General features: G+C 59.6%; 1 protein-coding gene across 4 annotated transcripts in view; it reads right to left on the minus strand.

Annotated features, from left to right (window-relative positions):
- Window positions 1-16,623, minus strand: part of DAB2IP (DAB2 interacting protein) — a 43,895-nt gene that overhangs the window by 11,586 nt on the left and 15,686 nt on the right. For all 4 annotated transcript variants that reach the window (XM_025050428.1, XM_006917064.3, XM_015593376.2 and 1 more), the window contains 8 exons: window positions 15,159-15,312; window positions 13,459-13,557; window positions 11,979-12,533; window positions 8,705-8,849; window positions 8,473-8,617; window positions 5,839-6,075; window positions 3,969-4,170; window positions 1,937-2,115 (listed from right to left, as the gene is read on the minus strand). In XM_025050428.1, coding sequence (XP_024906196.1) covers window positions 1,937-2,115; window positions 3,969-4,170; window positions 5,839-6,075; window positions 8,473-8,617; window positions 8,705-8,849; window positions 11,979-12,533; window positions 13,459-13,557; window positions 15,159-15,302 — 1,706 coding nt within the window. In that variant the 5' untranslated portion in view covers window positions 15,303-15,312. Of the gene's footprint in view, window positions 1-1,936; window positions 2,116-3,968; window positions 4,171-5,838; window positions 6,076-8,472; window positions 8,618-8,704; window positions 8,850-11,978; window positions 12,534-13,458; window positions 13,558-15,158; window positions 15,313-16,623 lie in introns of those variants that run through there.

Raw genomic sequence — 16,623 nt, forward strand, 5'->3', positions numbered from 1 at the left:
GCAGGGGCAGCAAGAGTGGGGCAGTCCCGGGACCACTGGCCCAGCGGCAACACTAAACCTGAGCCCGGGCAGCTGGCCCTGGCCGAAGCTGCCACGGGGGCTGAATGGCTGTGATGGCTGTTCCTGAACAAAACCTCTGCGCTAGTGGCCAGAGCTGCCAGTGCCGGACCAGGCTGCTTGGCAGTTGCCCTTTCCCTGCTCGGCTGCACCTTGGGATAATGGGTGCTGAAGTCTGGAGTGTTCTGGAAAATTCCCCCCACCCTTAGCTAAACCCACAACGCAGTGGCTCTCGGCTATCCCAGGGTCCTGCACGGAGAACTCCCGACTTCAACGCCACGGGGGCTCCCTCTGCCTCTTGCCTCTTGCTCCTAATCAGACTGATAAGCAAACTGGGGGCCTGGTGAAGCCTCCCCTGCCCAGCCTCCTGCTGCCACCCCCTTGACTGACTGGCAGGCGGGGGCTGGCGTTCTTGCCAAAAACAATCACAGGAGGATCCTCAGGGCATGACTCAGGCAGGGAGAGTCTGCGCCTGCAGTGGCAAGCTGCACCCTCCCCGGGTCTTCCAGCCTCACTGGGCCCCTCCCTGAAGCTGGCTCCTTGGAAGAAGGCACAACGTGGTGGAGCCAGCTGGACTTTGGAGGGAAGAATGTGGGGGTGAAATGGGCTCTGAGGGGGCTGGAGGCAGCAAAGACCTGGGGCTTTGACATGGGCTTGGAATGTAGGCTTAGCCTCAGATGGGGAGAGGAAGTGCCAAGCCCCAGCTGGCGGAGCTGGGAGAAACCCAGACCAGCCTTGAACCTGGTCAGGTCTCCTCAAAACCCATGTGCCTGGCTCTCTCTCAGCTAAGGTGTGTCCCCACCTGAACTAAGATTTACTTCACTTGGCAGGTTGTATGAACGAACCCTGAGACGCAGAGGAACCTGGAAGTGGCATCTGGCCTCTTCCTGGGCTTCCAGTCCTATGTTCCGCCCCGCCCCCTCCCTGCCCCCGATTCTTGATCTCCATGCCCTTAAAAGACTGCCACTGCCACCACCACTGGCTGAGACCCGACTCCCAATTCTGCTGCCTCACCCTCACTCTGGCTGGTCCGAGATGGCCCCTGGCAGGCAGGGGACTGTGAGGGAGGCACAAATGACTCGGTATAAACACCTATTTTAAAGAAGTATCCCCATTTTGACATCAACGTTACAGAACATTTGCCTTCTCCTCCACTGTGTGTGTTTTATTTACAGGGCACTTGTCCAGGGGCTGAGGGCTCAGAGTGAGGGATCACTCTCACTGGCTGGTCCGAGATGGCCCCTGGCAGGCAGGGGACTGTGAGGGAGGCACAAATGACTCGGTATAAACACCTATTTTAAAGAAGTATCCCCATTTTGACATCAACGTTACAGAACATTTGCCTTCTCCTCCACTGTGTGTGTTTTATTTACAGGGCACTTGTCCAGGGGCTGAGGGCTCAGAGTGAGGGCTGGGCCCCAACTCTAGTTTTCTGAGGCTCAGCCTCAAAGCCTTGTAGTCACCTGAGTTCCTGCTAAAAACACATGCCCCTGAGCACCACTTCTGGAGACTGATTCAAGGCCAGGAAATACCAGGAGAACAGGTATTTTTAACATACATCTAGATAACGATCTGGAGGTATCGGGGACTAGTAACTGTTCTTCAATAGAACATGCCAACTTTGTCCAGGCCTTTGTTAGTGCTAGTCCCGCTACCCAGAATGCCTTTTCCACCAATGGAAATGTTTCCTAAAAAGCTCAAAACTTTAGCCCTACCTCCTCCAGGCAGCCTTCCCTGATTTTTCCAAAGCGGAGGTTACCTGCCTAGGGCCTGCACAACATACTTTGAGTCTCGTCCAGCTTGTTTTACAGACTGTAGGTGGGCTGTGCCTTGTCTGCACATGCACCCCACGGCACCCAGCACATCTGGCAGCTCTTACCCAGAGAGATCATTCTCAATCACCATCTTCTGCAGCCCAGCTGAAATGCTACTGCTGCCAGAGCCAGGAGTGGAGGCCAGGTCGTTGCTCCCTGTGAGCGGCCCACTGCCCGGGGTGCTCAGTGCTGTGTGGACGTCCCTTAGAATTCGAGGCAGGGGCCCCAATTTGGATACGATGCTCTGCAAAGACACGACAAGGGGCAGGTGTAACCTGCTGGGGCCACCTGGGGAGGCCAGACACGCAGCAGCCACTGTGGTTCAAAACCCCCGAGCGCGCAGGCCCTCCTCCCCCACCAGGCAGATCCAGCAGGGCCAGGGCGGGGCAGGGGGGAGTAGAGCCCAGCAATCTGCAAAGTCCATATTCATCAGCTCCCCATAACCTTCTGAGACAGAAGTGCGAGGCCCAGAGGAACAATGCCGACCTAGTCCAAGCCTTTGACCCTAGTTCGTTCTACTTTGGTGCCTCTCCACAGTGAAAAGCACATGTGGAATCCAGAACTTCCCACAGGGAGGGACGGGGCCTGGCCCGCTTTGACACCTGAGCCCCACTGGAGATAGTCCAGGCACAGAGCAGACACCACCACATGCCTGTCAGACAAGTAACAAGTGGATGATGGTCAGGCAGAGGGTGACACCTGGGCCCATCTTAACCTCACAGTGCTAAGGGTTCCGGGCTGCAGGGCTGAGCTGAGGGCAGGGGACTCTGCCGCCTTCTGCTTATGCACTGGCTTCCGCACAGGACTTTGTGCAAAAAGGAAGTGTGAAGACTCATGTGGTCAACAGAGCACAGACTCAAGAGGCTAACACAGCTCAATTTCAAATCCTTGCTGCTACACTGTCAGCTGTGATGGCTGCTGACCATTGTGCAGATACAGAGGACGGTGGCCGGCACAGGGGCTCAGTCAGTGGTGGCAGCTGGAGTGACTGGTGTTGGCAGCAGTGGAGGAAGAGAAGGTCTTGGCCCTAGTTTCCTCCTGGCCCTAGTTTCCACGTCCCCCACACCGTGTCTCTCGCAGCCAAAGGGCAGTGGACATAAACGGGCAGAAATGACTACGACAGCATCTGTTTGTAGTGAAAAGCTGGACTAACCCAAGTGTCCAGCAACAGGGGGCCAGTGAAATAAACTCCAGTCACACGACAGGACAGTCTTGGGCTGTTAGAAAGGTTACAGCGGGGGACATATGTGGTGCCATGGAAAGATGGCCACGACAGAGTGAGAAGTGCACACTGCAGCGCACACGTAAGTTCTCACTCTGACGCAAATAAATAAAAGAGGAAGAGGACCTTGTGCTGTGTGTGTACTTCACACACACGCGGGTGTATCTAAAAGGCCGCACGCCAGAGTGACCTGAGTGGTCATGTCCAGGAATGGGGCAGGAGCAGGGAGGCCTTCTAGCCCCGTTTCAGCAACAACTGCTTTTGTAAGGTGGTCTCTCAGATCTCTGGGGAAGCAAAAGAGATTCTGGAAGCAGATTGCAGCCGGCCTCACCCTTGCTGCCAAGAACTTGTTCACCATGTGGGCTGGGGCTGCTGGGGGTGCACTGGACCCCCAGGCCACAGAGGGCACACTCCAGATGGCTGCAGCAATGTCGGAGATGTCTAGGGAATAACCATTTCAACTGATGGTCAAGGGCAATTCTGGGAAGGTTTGTAACTTCCTGCCTGACACGTGGAGGTGGAGCATTCTATCTCGTTCTTATCAGTGGCCTTAAAACCCAGAACGAGGACATTTTTGGAGAAGTAGCTAAGTCTGATCACATTTCTCACAGGTGGGGAACACGCCTTCGTATGTGGAATCCACCCACACATCGCCAAGTGCATGGAACACAACTGAAGCCCCAGTACCCAGAGTGGGCTCCCCCGGCAGGTGCTGGCAAGTGAATGTGGCAGGCCCCAGGGGAACGGGGCCAAGGTCCCTGTGCGTGCTGACAGGGCCTGGGTTGGAACCTTGGGCTCTGGCACCGGGCAGGGCTGCCGATCTGCCCTACATGGGGCAACTCTTTGACTGTCCTCTGTCCCACGGGCACAGGCACCTGCTCGAGCTGGCTCACGGCCTCCCAGAGCAGGGAGTGCAGGCTGGAGAGCTCGCGGCCCAGGTCGATGTAGCCCTCAAAGCCGGCGGTGTTGGAGATGGTCTCGGGGTTGGAGATCTCCAGCAGAAACCGCTGCATGTTGGTCCACTCGTGTTCCAGGAACTGGTTCATGAACGACATGTATTCTTCCTTGCTTCCAAACCTAGAGAGAGCAGAGAGGGTGAGCACCTGGTTCCGAGGCAGGCCCGGGAAAGCCAGGCCCCACCCAGGGGCCCCCTTCTCTGAGACGCGTCCACCTTCTCAGCTCCCACCCTTCCTTGAGCACCATGCCTGGCTCCTCTATCACTCAGTACCCCCCGCCAACCAATCTGCTGACTCAGGGCCCTCTTTCCTCACGGCCGACTCTAGAGACTCTTTCTTGCACCTTTTCTCACAAGACCTAGAATGTTCCCTGGTCCTCACGCCCTTTCACTGCTAATCACAATCTCTTTCTTTTCCCCCTCCAAGTTTCAACGGCCTGGTGCGCAGATGATTCTCAATCCACGCTCGGCCAGGCCTCTGCCGAGCCGGCACACACGCTATGTCCACAGCACCTCCCCTCCTCCTACCCACCCCGGCCAACTCTGAAGTCGTCGCTATCGCCCAAATCCATGCTCTCCTCCTGGGCTCCCTATCCTAAGTGGAGACACCACCGTCCACCGGGCAGCTGGGCCAGGAGCCTGATGGGCAATCTCCTCCCTCACCCTCCCCGCGGCTGACAAGGCCTGCTGACTTATCTTCTTGTCACCCCTTGACCTTGCAGCCACTGCCTCCCGCATCGCCACCCCCTCAACCCAATACTTCTACCATTTTTCTCCTGTTGGAACCACAGCTGAGCTCTCCTTCCGGTCTCTCAGCTGCCAGTCCTGCTCCCTCCAACACCCTGGCCCCACCACTGCCAAGCTGACCTTTTCAGGACCCAGAATAGATGAGAGCCGTCCTCTCCCTTGCTCAAAGCCCGCTGGTGGCTCCCACCACCCTGCCTCGCCTTCGAGTCCTCGCTGTGCCCCTGGGTCTCATCTCCCACATCTCCCAGCCTGGCACTTGATTCAGAAATGCCACATCGTCTTGTCCCTCCAGCACACGGCCGTCCCCGGGCCGGCCCCACCTCCGCTCTTGCTGCCCTGCTGTGAGTGGATGGCCGCCTTAGATCCTGGCACGCAGCTGGGAGCACGTGTTCCGGAAAGCCTCCCGGGAAGCGGAGGGCACACCTCCAGCCCCGCTCTGCTGCTCACTCGGCATCTCCCTCCCCTGCTGAAGGGCTGGCTCCAGGGAGCCGGGACCTGGCCCGATTAAGAGCCCAGAACGGAGGTGGCCCCAGAATGGGGCTCTATCTACGCTTTGCAAATGAGTGACCAGATGACCCGGCCCTTCCGTTTCCGCCCCCTCGCTCTAAGGTACAGTCAGGAACATTTTACGAGCAAGGACGGCATTAAACAAGGACAGTCTGAAACAGCCTGAGCACCCAACCACGGGGGACGGGCTAAGGAAACATGGGCCCTTCTCCCTTGAAAGCGTATGAGTCATGCATTTCAAAATGAGGCTTATGAATGTTAAGTACATGGGAGAATCCTTATGATAAAATGTTAATTCAAAAAAGCAGAAGGGAAAAATATCTTGTCTTCTTACCTTTGAAAATTAAGGAAACATACCAAAACGGCATGGACTTTTAGGAGGGGGAGGATGGGGTGTAGAGAACATTATATTTTGAAAAGGGGAGAGGGCAAGGACTAAGGACGACAGGGACCAAAGCAGGGCCCAGCTCTGTCCTCGTGGGCTCCAGCCCCACGCCCCCGCCCCGACTCTGCCCGTCAGGCGACAAAGCACTCACTTGGCGAAGTTGGCCAGGTTCTGGGTAACCTTGGCGATGAGGGTGAGGGTGCGGGCCGTGCGGTCATCGGGGTACTCCTGCAGCAGGTTGAACAGCGAGGGTGACATGATGGCCGGGCAGAGGAAGCGCAGAAACAGCGAGGCGCTGATGAGCCGTTCGCTGATGTCGGGCCGGCCTCGGCTGCTGCACTCCTGCCTCCACGAGGCAAACACCTCCTTCAGCTCCCGGGGGAAGACACTGCGCAGGAACAGGCGGGAGTGGGCCCAGTGGTCAGGCAGGGGCCCAGGACAGGAGGGCACAGAACAGGGACCTGGGTCTGGGTCCGACAGAGCCCTGTGTCCCAACCCCGACAGCTGTGAGCTCCCTGGGCCCTTACTCAGTGACCTATGACCCTTCAGGCAGGGCTGCTCGGGGACCTGAGACGGCACAGCTCGGTGAAGGCACCGAGGGAGTGCTCAGCAAGCTGAAGGAGCAGACACCCCCAAGCTCCAGTCAGGGCAGTGGGTTCTCCACAAAGGGGCCGAGTGGGATGGAACCCGAGCACAGAGGAGCCGGGTCTCTGTCCCAACAGGAACCAACGGCAAGGGCCAGCTCATGGTCCCTCCTTCCTTCAACCCTCCTCCCCAAACTGCAGGCATAAGGGTCCACGAGAGAGGGAGGGAAACAGCCGGAACAGACCATTGCTCCTTCGTTCCCATCCCTGGCTTTTGAGACTTACTCCTTTCGCTTGAACAACAGTATAGGAATCAGGTTTTCAGCAGAGCTGGGAGTGATCACAATGGGGCTGGCCTAACCATAGGGTGAAGACACAGCTACTTCCTAGAGGGCGAGTGACTTCCCTGAGGGACCCAGTGAGTGTGGGCAGGGTCCCTAACCCCCAACTGGGGGGCTCTCTCCCCTGAGCATCCCCAAGCTGCCACAACGAGGCCCCACCACGCCAACCTTTAAGTGGCTTTCCTATCTTTTTACCCTAAAAGATGGGCCTCCCACCCTGGGCTGGCGAGGACCCAGTGCTTGCTGAACCCAGGCTATGCCTGGCTGTTACTAGCTCCGGGTGCTCTGACCAAGTGCCTGGTCCTGCCTGGCTGTCCGTTTCCTCATCCTTACACTGAGAACGAGGCCTGCCTGGCCGAGCTCACAGGGCCATGTTAAGGCTGAGATCCCGAGGCCATTAGAGGCCTTGATCAACTTGGAAAGCTTTTGCCCGTCAAGCCCAGCGCCCAGCCCAGCGAGCTCTCAGCAGGGAATGTGGTGAGTACAAAGGCACTGGCTAGAGACACCGTGAGGGCAGGCAGCCTTCAACTCCAGCCCTTGGAATGCCTGGCCCAGGACTGGGCAGGAGGCAGGCATGGCATAGTGATGATATCTAACGATGGCCTTGTCCAGAACTGAGAGGTGCCTCTGGGTCTGACAAACACCAGAAAGAGGAAATGGAAAAGCATTGTCCCCGGGCATGTTTCCCTGTGTCCCACACCCGGCCCACCCTGGGAACAGCAGGGCAGGGTGAGAACAAAGCCTGGCCCCAGAGAGTTCCGGGCTCTATGGTCGCCCCTGCCCCCGATGTCAGGGATCATTTGTGACCCAGCCCGAGTGGCCAGGCCGGCCCCAGGTGAACAGGAGGGGAGAACTGACTGTGGTGACGTGGAGGGGCCACCAAGGGGGGCCGGGCGTAAGGCCTTCAAGCGGGAAGGCGAGGAGAGCAGTGTGACCAGAGAAAGCAATGACATATGGCTGGGGGTGGGGCTGTGGGGTCAGGAGAGGGGCTCCAGTGGAGAGTGATATGCCTGTCATGAGCTAGAGTAGTGACCAAGGAGAAAATCCAGGCAGCTCCTTCAGTGTGAAAATAACCCCACTGCTTGGGGCTGACAGCCAGGTCCCCACTCCGGACAGCTGTGCACGCCACACCGTAACGAGGCTGTGCTCTGCACCAGGCCAGGTGCCCACCAGACACACATGCCCCAGGAGCAAGCAGGCACACGGGCCGCCAGCCTTGAAGGCAGCAGCCCAGGTACCGATTCTGGCTCGGCCGCGGTCCTGTCTGAGCAGTCCGCTCCACCCAGCCCTGCAGCCCTCTGCTCGACTTAAAGCCTAGTCCTCTCTTCTCGTTCTCCGCAGTGCAGGCGGGAGGCCTGTCCGCTGTCCGGGCCCCCGCATAGCCCCTCCCGGGCCCGATCACAAGCCTCTGATGAAGCGTCAAGCTCCTATGGGCAGATGAGGAGGTAAGCCCTCCACCCACCCCAGGCACGTGCCAAGCAAGGCCTTATCAGTCAATGTCACCCCCTGTGCAGCCCCATCACCTACAGCAGTACCGGGTACACAGAGAGCCCAAAAAGGACCAGGATGGGGGGCCTGGCAGCCCAGCAAGACTCTGCAGGCTCAGGCAGAGGGTGGGTTTCAACCCCAGAGCCACTGCTTTGAAGCTGAGAGGCAGCAAGCATGTCACTTACTCTCTCATTAAGCCTCAGCTCTCCTGTTCATGAAATCAGGCACGAGGGAACAGAGCCCCCTCGCCAAGCTGTCTGAATCAGCACACCGCATGCATGCCTAGCGCAGGGCCTGGCACACTGTGGACACCCTGATGTAGGACGGGTCAGAGGGGAGGCGCTGGGCAGTAGAGCCCGAGGGAGCACTGACCAGTAGGAGTTGATGATCTTGCAGAAGGCCAGCTCGCAGCACATCTTGAGGTTGCCCTGGTGCTCGGGGAGGTCGGCGGCCGAGCACTTGCTTGGGTCCACTTCGCAGTTCTCGTCCGACTCATACAGCGCTTTGATGAACTCGCCTGTGGCCAGGAGGGCAAGGAGTAGGCAGTGAGGACCTGGTGGGCGCGCCTCACCCTCTGCCCGCCTGCCGGCCTCACCCTCCCTACCTAGCGCATCCTGAAGGTACTTCTGGCCCACCAGCTTGAGGTACTCCTCGATGGCCTTGGTGGCCAGAGTGTTCTCCCGGAAGATGAGGTGCTCGTTGTCCCCACAGCGGTCCACCTCTGACATCATCAGGTCCGTCAGGAAGTCCTGGGGAGGCAGACAGTGAGGAGACCGGACCCGAGCAGGCCTGGCAGGCAGCACCCTAGGATTCCAGACCTGCTCCCTGGCCAAGAGAAGACCTTGCTTCTCAACACTGTTCCATCATCAAGACGCTCCATGGGGTTGGCCAGGGAGTGAGGGTAGGGCAACCACACTGTTCCATGGTCAAGACGCTGGTGCCCATCCATGGGGTTGGCCAGGGAGTGAGGGTAGGGCAACCTGGTTAGGGGAGATGCACATCACTGGTGACATCAAAGCTGGGTCCAGGGATCGGGAAGCAGACCTGGGCCAAAAACATGCTGCAAGAACATGAGGTCCCCGTATCACGGCCAGACCAGCTGGACTCAAATCCCTGCTCAGTCCTGACCAGGCCTGGCTGGATGACGGGAGCAGAACTCCCCCAACCACTGCCATCACCACTGGGGCCAAAGAGGATAAACAGGCCATCCTCCCTCCACCGTACGAGCAGCTGCCACTATCTACCTGTTACTCCGATGGGGTCTCCCATACCAGACAGACTCATTCTGTGTGGTCCCTCAAAGAAGAACGAGAGAGAGGCAGAGGCAGGCGTGTCACCGAGCAGTGAGCCAGTGCTCAGATGGTGAGAGTAGGGACCTCGGCCCGGGTGGGTAGGCGGTGGCACTACTGGCCACCTGGCAAACCCAGAGCAGCAGCTCCTCACTGTGGTGTGCCCCGGCTTCTCTGGAGGGCAGCTGCTACGCTGATGAGCTCGCCAGTCCCACGGGCAGGGAGCCTGAGCCCACACTTTCCCTCCTGACTGGGAAGCTGGACTGCCCAGGTGGGAACTCCCTCCCTCTAAAGCCCCTGCCTCCTCTCGCCCACAGCCAACCCTGGGGTTCGGGGCAGAGGAGGAGACAGGCAGGGAGCTGGAGACCCAGGGGAGGGCGAAGGGCAGGGTAGGGAACACCCGGCACAGAAGCTGCAAGGTGGCCAGCGTGGGCCAGGGTTTCTGGTGTGCACAACTCTGGGTCCCTCTGATATCACAAGTGGCCTTTCGAAATACAGAGCAGAGACCTAGGCGGAGAAGACCCTGCTGGCCAAAAGAGGGACAGGAGGGTCCGGGGAAGCTACTGCTGGCTTCTCTAAGGACCACACAGCCTGAAGCCCTTCCTGACATACAGATGACATGCAGGGTCCCTTCTCTGGACGTGCAGAAACAGAGGTAAGTACTGCACATCCTGCTCATGCCCGCGGGCCTTCCCGAACTCCTGGGTGGGTGCTGGGCCCACGCGGGGATGAGGTGGTGCTCCCTTCAGAGCTGGGACTCGACGTGGGGAACAGGCACAGAACAGGCTGTGGCCACACAGCGGGCCCAGGTCTCCTGCTCTCCAGGCCTTGTTCCTCTCGCTGCACCTCAGGGAGAGGGGGTGGTAGGGAGCAGTCCAGGGACAGGGACTCTGAAAGGTCACGGCCGGGAGAGCAGAGCCTGGGGAGGGTAGCTCAGCCCCCACCAAGAACACCCCATAGTTCCCAAGTTCTGGGAACAGAGGGGGCGCCAGACGTCAGTCACCCAGCAGCATGAGTTACTTTCCATCCTTCCGCCCACTGCTCCGTACTCCCCACTCCCCACTAAGGGCCACAGGGGAGGCTGGACCCTGGCTGCCTCCTCCCTCCACGAGCACCTTGATTCGCCTCTTGTCTAAGCGGGGAGCCTCAAGAGCAAAGCCCCTTCAGACTGGAGTCAGCTTCCCAAGCCAGCCCGGCCCTCAGAGGCCAGGTACTAAAAGAACAGACATCGCAGCGGAAAAGGACCCACTCAAGCCTCACGCCACCCTCGATTAGCTGTTTCCCAGCACCCCGCCCACTGCTGACTGGGACATTAAGGACAGTACAGCCAGAGGGCCACCTCGCGGCCTGGCCCAGTCGGGTTGGAGGTGGGGGAAGGAGGTAGTCCGATGGCGTGGAGACCGAGTGCTTGCTGTTTCTCTCCCTGGTCCCACACTCGCTGCACACCTCCAGCCCAAAGGGCTGTGGGGCTTGAGAGCAGGAAGGCAGCCGGGGACCTCCAGCCCCGGCCGACCCTCTCCAGGGCCTCTGGGAACAGGTAAGAGGTCGGCTCGATGCAGTCATGCACCCTGGGCTCTGCCCTGAGGACCCGCGGCCTGGCCCCCACCTGTGCCTCCCCTGACCCCTGACCCTGGCACAGGGCAGGCAGTCCCTCACCCCACGCAGGCCATTTGGCTCTCAAGCCACACCACGTCTAGAGGGCAAAGGCCCAACTCCTGAGGCCAGCCCTCAAGGCCCTCTGCAACATGGGTGAACCTCCGTCCAATCCTCCTCCACAGCACCCCCAGGCAGCTCCCCACAAGGAAGGAGGCAGGGTGGAGACGGGGGACGGTCTGTCTTGGAAGCCCACAGAACCGTTCTCCACTGTGCTGGGTGGGAAGGTGATGGGGAGCATTCCTGAAGGAGCCCACTTCTCTCTAACACCAGGTGGGTGGGGGTTATGGGGGCCTGGTCTGGCGGGGAGTGGAGGGTCAGAGGTGGGGAGGAGAGAGCTGGTCCCCCCTAGCCCTGCAGCATGGCCTGCCTGGATGGCTTTAGACAAGCACTATTTGTAGGCTCTGGAGCTGGGGACGATGACAGCCATGGCTGGCTGACTATCAAATGGCTATAGAAGTGACCGTGTATCTGTGTGTCTAGGCGTGACAGGGGTGAGGCTAGGGCTACGATAGTGTCTGTACCCTGGTGGTCATCAGTTGGGGATGTCAACCAAACTCAACCCCTCACTGGACATGCGTGTCTGGGTCACTGGGTCCCCTGTGCTGGGAAAGGCTGGCCCCGTGACCTACTCCCTTTGAGCCTCAGGGACCAGCCCAGTGGGGCAGTGGGGAGGCCCTTAAAACCTACTTCCTGACTATAAGCTGCCATCCTATCTAATGCTCCATACCTGCGCCCCTGTGATCAGCTGAAACACGGGGCAGGAGCATGAAGCCCCGACTCTACGATGCGACTCGGGTTTAGGGGGCCCACTTGACTTTTAGGGCTGAAATCCACAACGTGAACGTGGGGAACCGCAGGTCACTTAGTGCGTCACCAGACCTTTCCACAGGGCCATGCAACATGGCGGGGCCTGCCCTGGGCCCGAGCACGCACCTTCACCTTGCCCGTGCTCTGCAGGATGTGCACCAGGGCCGACGCCATCTCTTCCTTGGTCTTGGCACTGAGGATGGGCTCGAGGGCTGCACACAGCCCCAGGTAGTGGTTGGTGATGTGCTCGGCAAACTCCTTGTACATCTCCATGGGCAGGATGGTGATGGTCTGGTAGCGCGCCTTGATGCGGATCATGGGCCCGGGGCCCTTGCCGCCCTTGGGGTTAGGCGTCACCACTGGGTACCACTTTTCCACGAACTGCCGCCCAGCCACCGAGGCGGCGGGCAGGCTCACCAGGCCCAGGTAACTGTTGCGTTCCTTCTTCTTCTTCTTGTCAGTTTCCCGGTACAGGTGGACGGTGACAGTACGCAGGGGTGGCAGGTTGTGGAACTCAAAGTGCTCGCCCCAGAAGACATTGTCCGTCTTGAGCTTGCCCGTGGTGCGGGCATAGAGCACGTCGTCCAGGCACAGCTCACACAGGTACTTCTTCTTGGCCGGCAGGTCCTTGGCCTCGATCACCCATAGCTTCAGGATGTGCTCCACACGCCGGCTGTTGTCCTGCACAGGCACAGGGAAACCCTGGTCACTGTGGGGCCAGCCACCTGCCCACCGTCCAGCCTGGAGCCGGGGAGCGCTCTCAGGTCCGGGGGGACCCTGACAGCTGGTGCAGGGGGCCCAGGCACTGACAGGATGGGGGGTGGGCTGGGGACAGCTCTGGAGTCTGACGGACATGGGGCTGGGTCTCTGCTCTGCCTTGTGCTAGCTCACTGACCCTGGGTATGGGACTTAATCTAAGCCTCAGTTCCCTTCTTTAGAAAACAAAAATAAATAGTGAGAGATGAAGTAAGAGGTTAGCACAGTGCTTGACACTTGGCAGGCCACCGTGCCATTCCTAAGCTCTTCTGGAGTTTGTAAAGTTGCGTAAGCGGTAATCACTGCTAAGGCCCCTTCTGTTACGGTGTTACGGTGACTGGGACTCAGCCCAGGCCCTCGAGTCAGCCAGGAAAGCAGATGCAGAAGCAGGAGATTACACCTGGGGTCCCATGCACCTGATGGGGGAAGCCCAGAGGGTAGTGGAAACAGAGAGGAGGGTACCAGCCTGGGCCAGTGGTGCTCACCTGGAGGGCAGGACAGATGTCTAAGCTGATACTGGATAGGTGAGCAAGAACTGGTCGGGGGGAAGGGGTAAACCAAAGATCCAGGCAGAAGGGCACCAGCACCCAATGCCCGAATCGCCTATATTGTTCTCTGGCCCAGCCTGCTGCGTGTGCTTCGAGCACCGAGGCCCACAGCACCCGAGTCAGTCGGGCCAACCAGAACCCCGCTTCCAGGGCCCAAACCTACTGCCCACGCGGGCCCTGTCTCTACACAGACTGTCCCGCCCCCACCCCAGCCACCAGAGCCCCCCGCCCCTGCACCCTCATGTCGGAGTCTGAGTCTAACCTCACCCCCCCGGCTTTGGCGAGAGGGGGTACAGGCCTACCTTGTTGGGGTGCACCGCACGCCGCAGGTTCTCCATCCACTTATCCCGCTCGGCTGCTGACCGGCAGGAGAAGCACTTGCTTCCTGATGATGTTGTCACCTGTGGGGGCGGAAAGGACCGTGTCACAGGGTGGGCACGACCGGGGACCTTTGGGGATTGGGGGGCTTCGGCCACTGGGTCTGCAGCACAATCTCAGGGAGGCAGAACAAGGCTCAGAATGACCCCTTTATTTCGTGTTTGCGGGTGGTGCGCTGAGACCACTGTCCCAGGGACAGGAGGGTGGCGTGGCCCTGCACTGCCTGGCACCTGGTCCTGGCTCCTCGCCCCCGCCTCAGCGTCCTCTCGTGGTTAGGAGAGGACCTTTCTGACTCCACCCTCACTCTCCCAGAGACGGGAAGGGAGAAGGCCGGGGACGCCTGCCTGGGTCAGAGGGCAATGCTTAACCCGAGGCTCCCTCTTCAGGTGGAGCCACAGGTAGGCACAAGGACCACCCATCCTTAGCTGATACCTTCTGCCAGTTCTCTTTAGCTAAGTGACAGTGACATCTCTTTAGCTAAGTGACAGTGACTAGAGAAATGAGAACTGGGCTGTCTGGGTGTGCTGGGCCCTGGGGTCCTCCTGCCTGGAACCCTTACCCTTCCCTTGCTGTGGGACACTCACTTATCCCCCGGTCCCCTCCAGGCGAGAGCGCCCAGCCCAAGCTGCACCTGCTCTGGTCCGCTGTCCCTGGCACCACGCCAAGAGCTTGACAGTGAGAACCATACTCCCCATCTAGCTGCTCAAGGGCCTGCACGAGCCCCCTGCTGTGGGAACCCCTTGCTGTGGGTACCCCAGCCTTCCATGCCCAGGCACTATCTTCAGTCCATCCCAGGCAACGAAGCCAGAGCCCAGATGGAACCGGGCTGGACCAGGAGTCTCGAACCAGAAACAGCAGGCACAGGGGTGGGGCGGAAGCCAGGAGGTTGCCACACTAGTCCCCGAGGAGCTGGTTTTCATTAGCAGGCTCGTTCTCCTATCGGCGAGCTCCCCTAATGATGCCAAGATCCTTGCGGGTGGGAGTGGGGGGCGCGGTGGGAAGAGAACGTGAGTAACGAGAAGCAACGAGCGACCTCCAGGAACCCCTGCGACATCCATCGCCCGAGTCCCGGCTGGACCGCAGGTTTGAATGACCTCTGACATCTTGCCTTCTCTGGACCTCTGATTCCCCTCTCTACAGTGAGGGGCTAGACGAGTGATCCCCAGGTACAGCCCTACCAGGCTGGGCTGCTGCCCTCTGCCTGCTCTCAAATCTTGGGTCACAGAAGGCTAGGGCAGAAAAGGTTCTGGCTCACTTTAGAGGGGGGAGACTGGCCCAGAAAGGGGGGCACTCTCCACCATCACACAATGCATTTGGGGGCTTCTAAGGAGGGTGAGCAGGCTTGAGACACGGGCCCTGGGGCTGGAGCAAGTCTCAGGGGCTTTTACCCCCTTTCACCTCTCCCAGAGTCTCCTGCTCTCACCAGTATGGAGGAGAGTGCTGGTCCATCTCCAGGGCCCCCACTTCCCAGCTCCACCTGGTCTCCTGGGAGTCAAAAGCTATGAGCCGATTACAGCCATTGTTCCAAAGCTGAGGTCACCAAATACTCCATGAGGGTGTCTGGAGAAGACCAGGCCTGGCCAGGAGAGGCCACCGGCGTCCAGCTGCCACGAGCTTGACCCACCTCGAAGCAGTAGTCCTGGCCCAGGATGCTGCTGTGCACGGGCTTGATGACCACCTCCTCCTCCATGCTGAGGTCCAGAGCCTCCACCGCGCTGCTGGGGCTGAGCAGGGACTCGTGGGAGCGAGACTCCTTCAGCCTTGGCATCAGATGGGACCTGCAGGGTGGGTGACAGGTGTGTCGGGCTGGGCCTGTCACTCCCCTCCCCTGCCCTGCTCCTTCCCTTCCCCTCTCCTCCAGGCAATCACTGCCCTCTCAACTCCCACCCATCCCTTTCAGTTGAGGCAGACGTGGGGGAGGGGCACTGCGGTGCTGGCACCCCAGACCCATCATCAGTCCCTTCCCTTCGCAGGATTCTGGGTAAGCGGTTTGGACTCTAAGGGAATAAGTGGCCGAGGACAAGGACACTGCTCAGGAGCTGAGTCAGCCTTGAGTGTGGGGACCCAGGGGAAAGAAGTGACCCCACCCAGGCCGCCTTCCCCGTTCCCCTCCCCTCAGCCCGGCACCCTGTCAGAGATCAGAGCAGTCCTCATCGTCCAGAATGACAGTGCCAATAAAACCCTTTCTCATACACCACCCCACTCCACCCCCAGCCCCATGTGAGGCAGAGAGCCCCCGGGATCTCTGCTGCACCCATTTTACAGATGAGGACAGTGAGGCTCAAGCCGGCAGGGATGCAGCAGTGCACAGTATTCAAGGTGCCGAGACTCGGGCTGGGTCCACGTGCCGGGGTTTCAGGGCCCAGGCCAGGGTCAGTGGGCTCAATGCAGGCACAAAGGGCAGAGGTAGTGGACGCCAACTGGTGCCCAAAAGGAGCCTGAACCCAGACTGGCTGACAGACGTGGCCCCACTGCCACCTCTATGTGGCCCTGGGCAAAACACCGCCATCTCTAAGCGCAGGCACAAAGGGCAGAGGTAGTGGACGCCACCTGGTGCCCAAAAGGCGTCCTGACTGGCTGACAGACGTGGCCCCACTGCCACCTGCTATGTGGCCCTGGGCAAAACACCGCCATCTCTAAGCCTTGGTTTCCTCAGCACATGACATGGGAAGTGCCTCAGATGGCACCTGCACCAGTGCTTGGTACAGTCTACCTCGGAGAGGTCTGAATGTCCCTTTCTAGAACAGCACACCGCAGTGCCCACTGGAGCCCCCTCCCACAGCTGGGGCACAGGAAAAGCCTGCAGACCAGGCAGGCCTAAGCCCGCCCCTGGCACAGAAGCTGCCCAGGCCTTGCCCCCACTCATGTCCATAGAACCTGGCCTGGGCTTAGCTCGCCCGGCCCTCCTTCCCCTCTGCCTTTCAGCTCCTGGCCTCCAAGCCCAAGTCTCAGTCCATCATTCTCTCCTTGCCTCACCGAACACCCCAAATCTCAGGTCAGGGAGGCCTGGCAGGGTCACCGCACACTTCTCCATAGGGCATACACCCTGTAATCTGCTTCCGTGACCGACAAAGGTAAAGCGGACTGAG

The sequence above is a fragment of the Pteropus alecto genome, unplaced genomic scaffold (genome assembly GCF_000325575.1).
Source record: "Pteropus alecto unplaced genomic scaffold, ASM32557v1 scaffold226, whole genome shotgun sequence".
Lineage (NCBI taxonomy): Eukaryota > Metazoa > Chordata > Mammalia > Chiroptera > Pteropodidae > Pteropus > Pteropus alecto.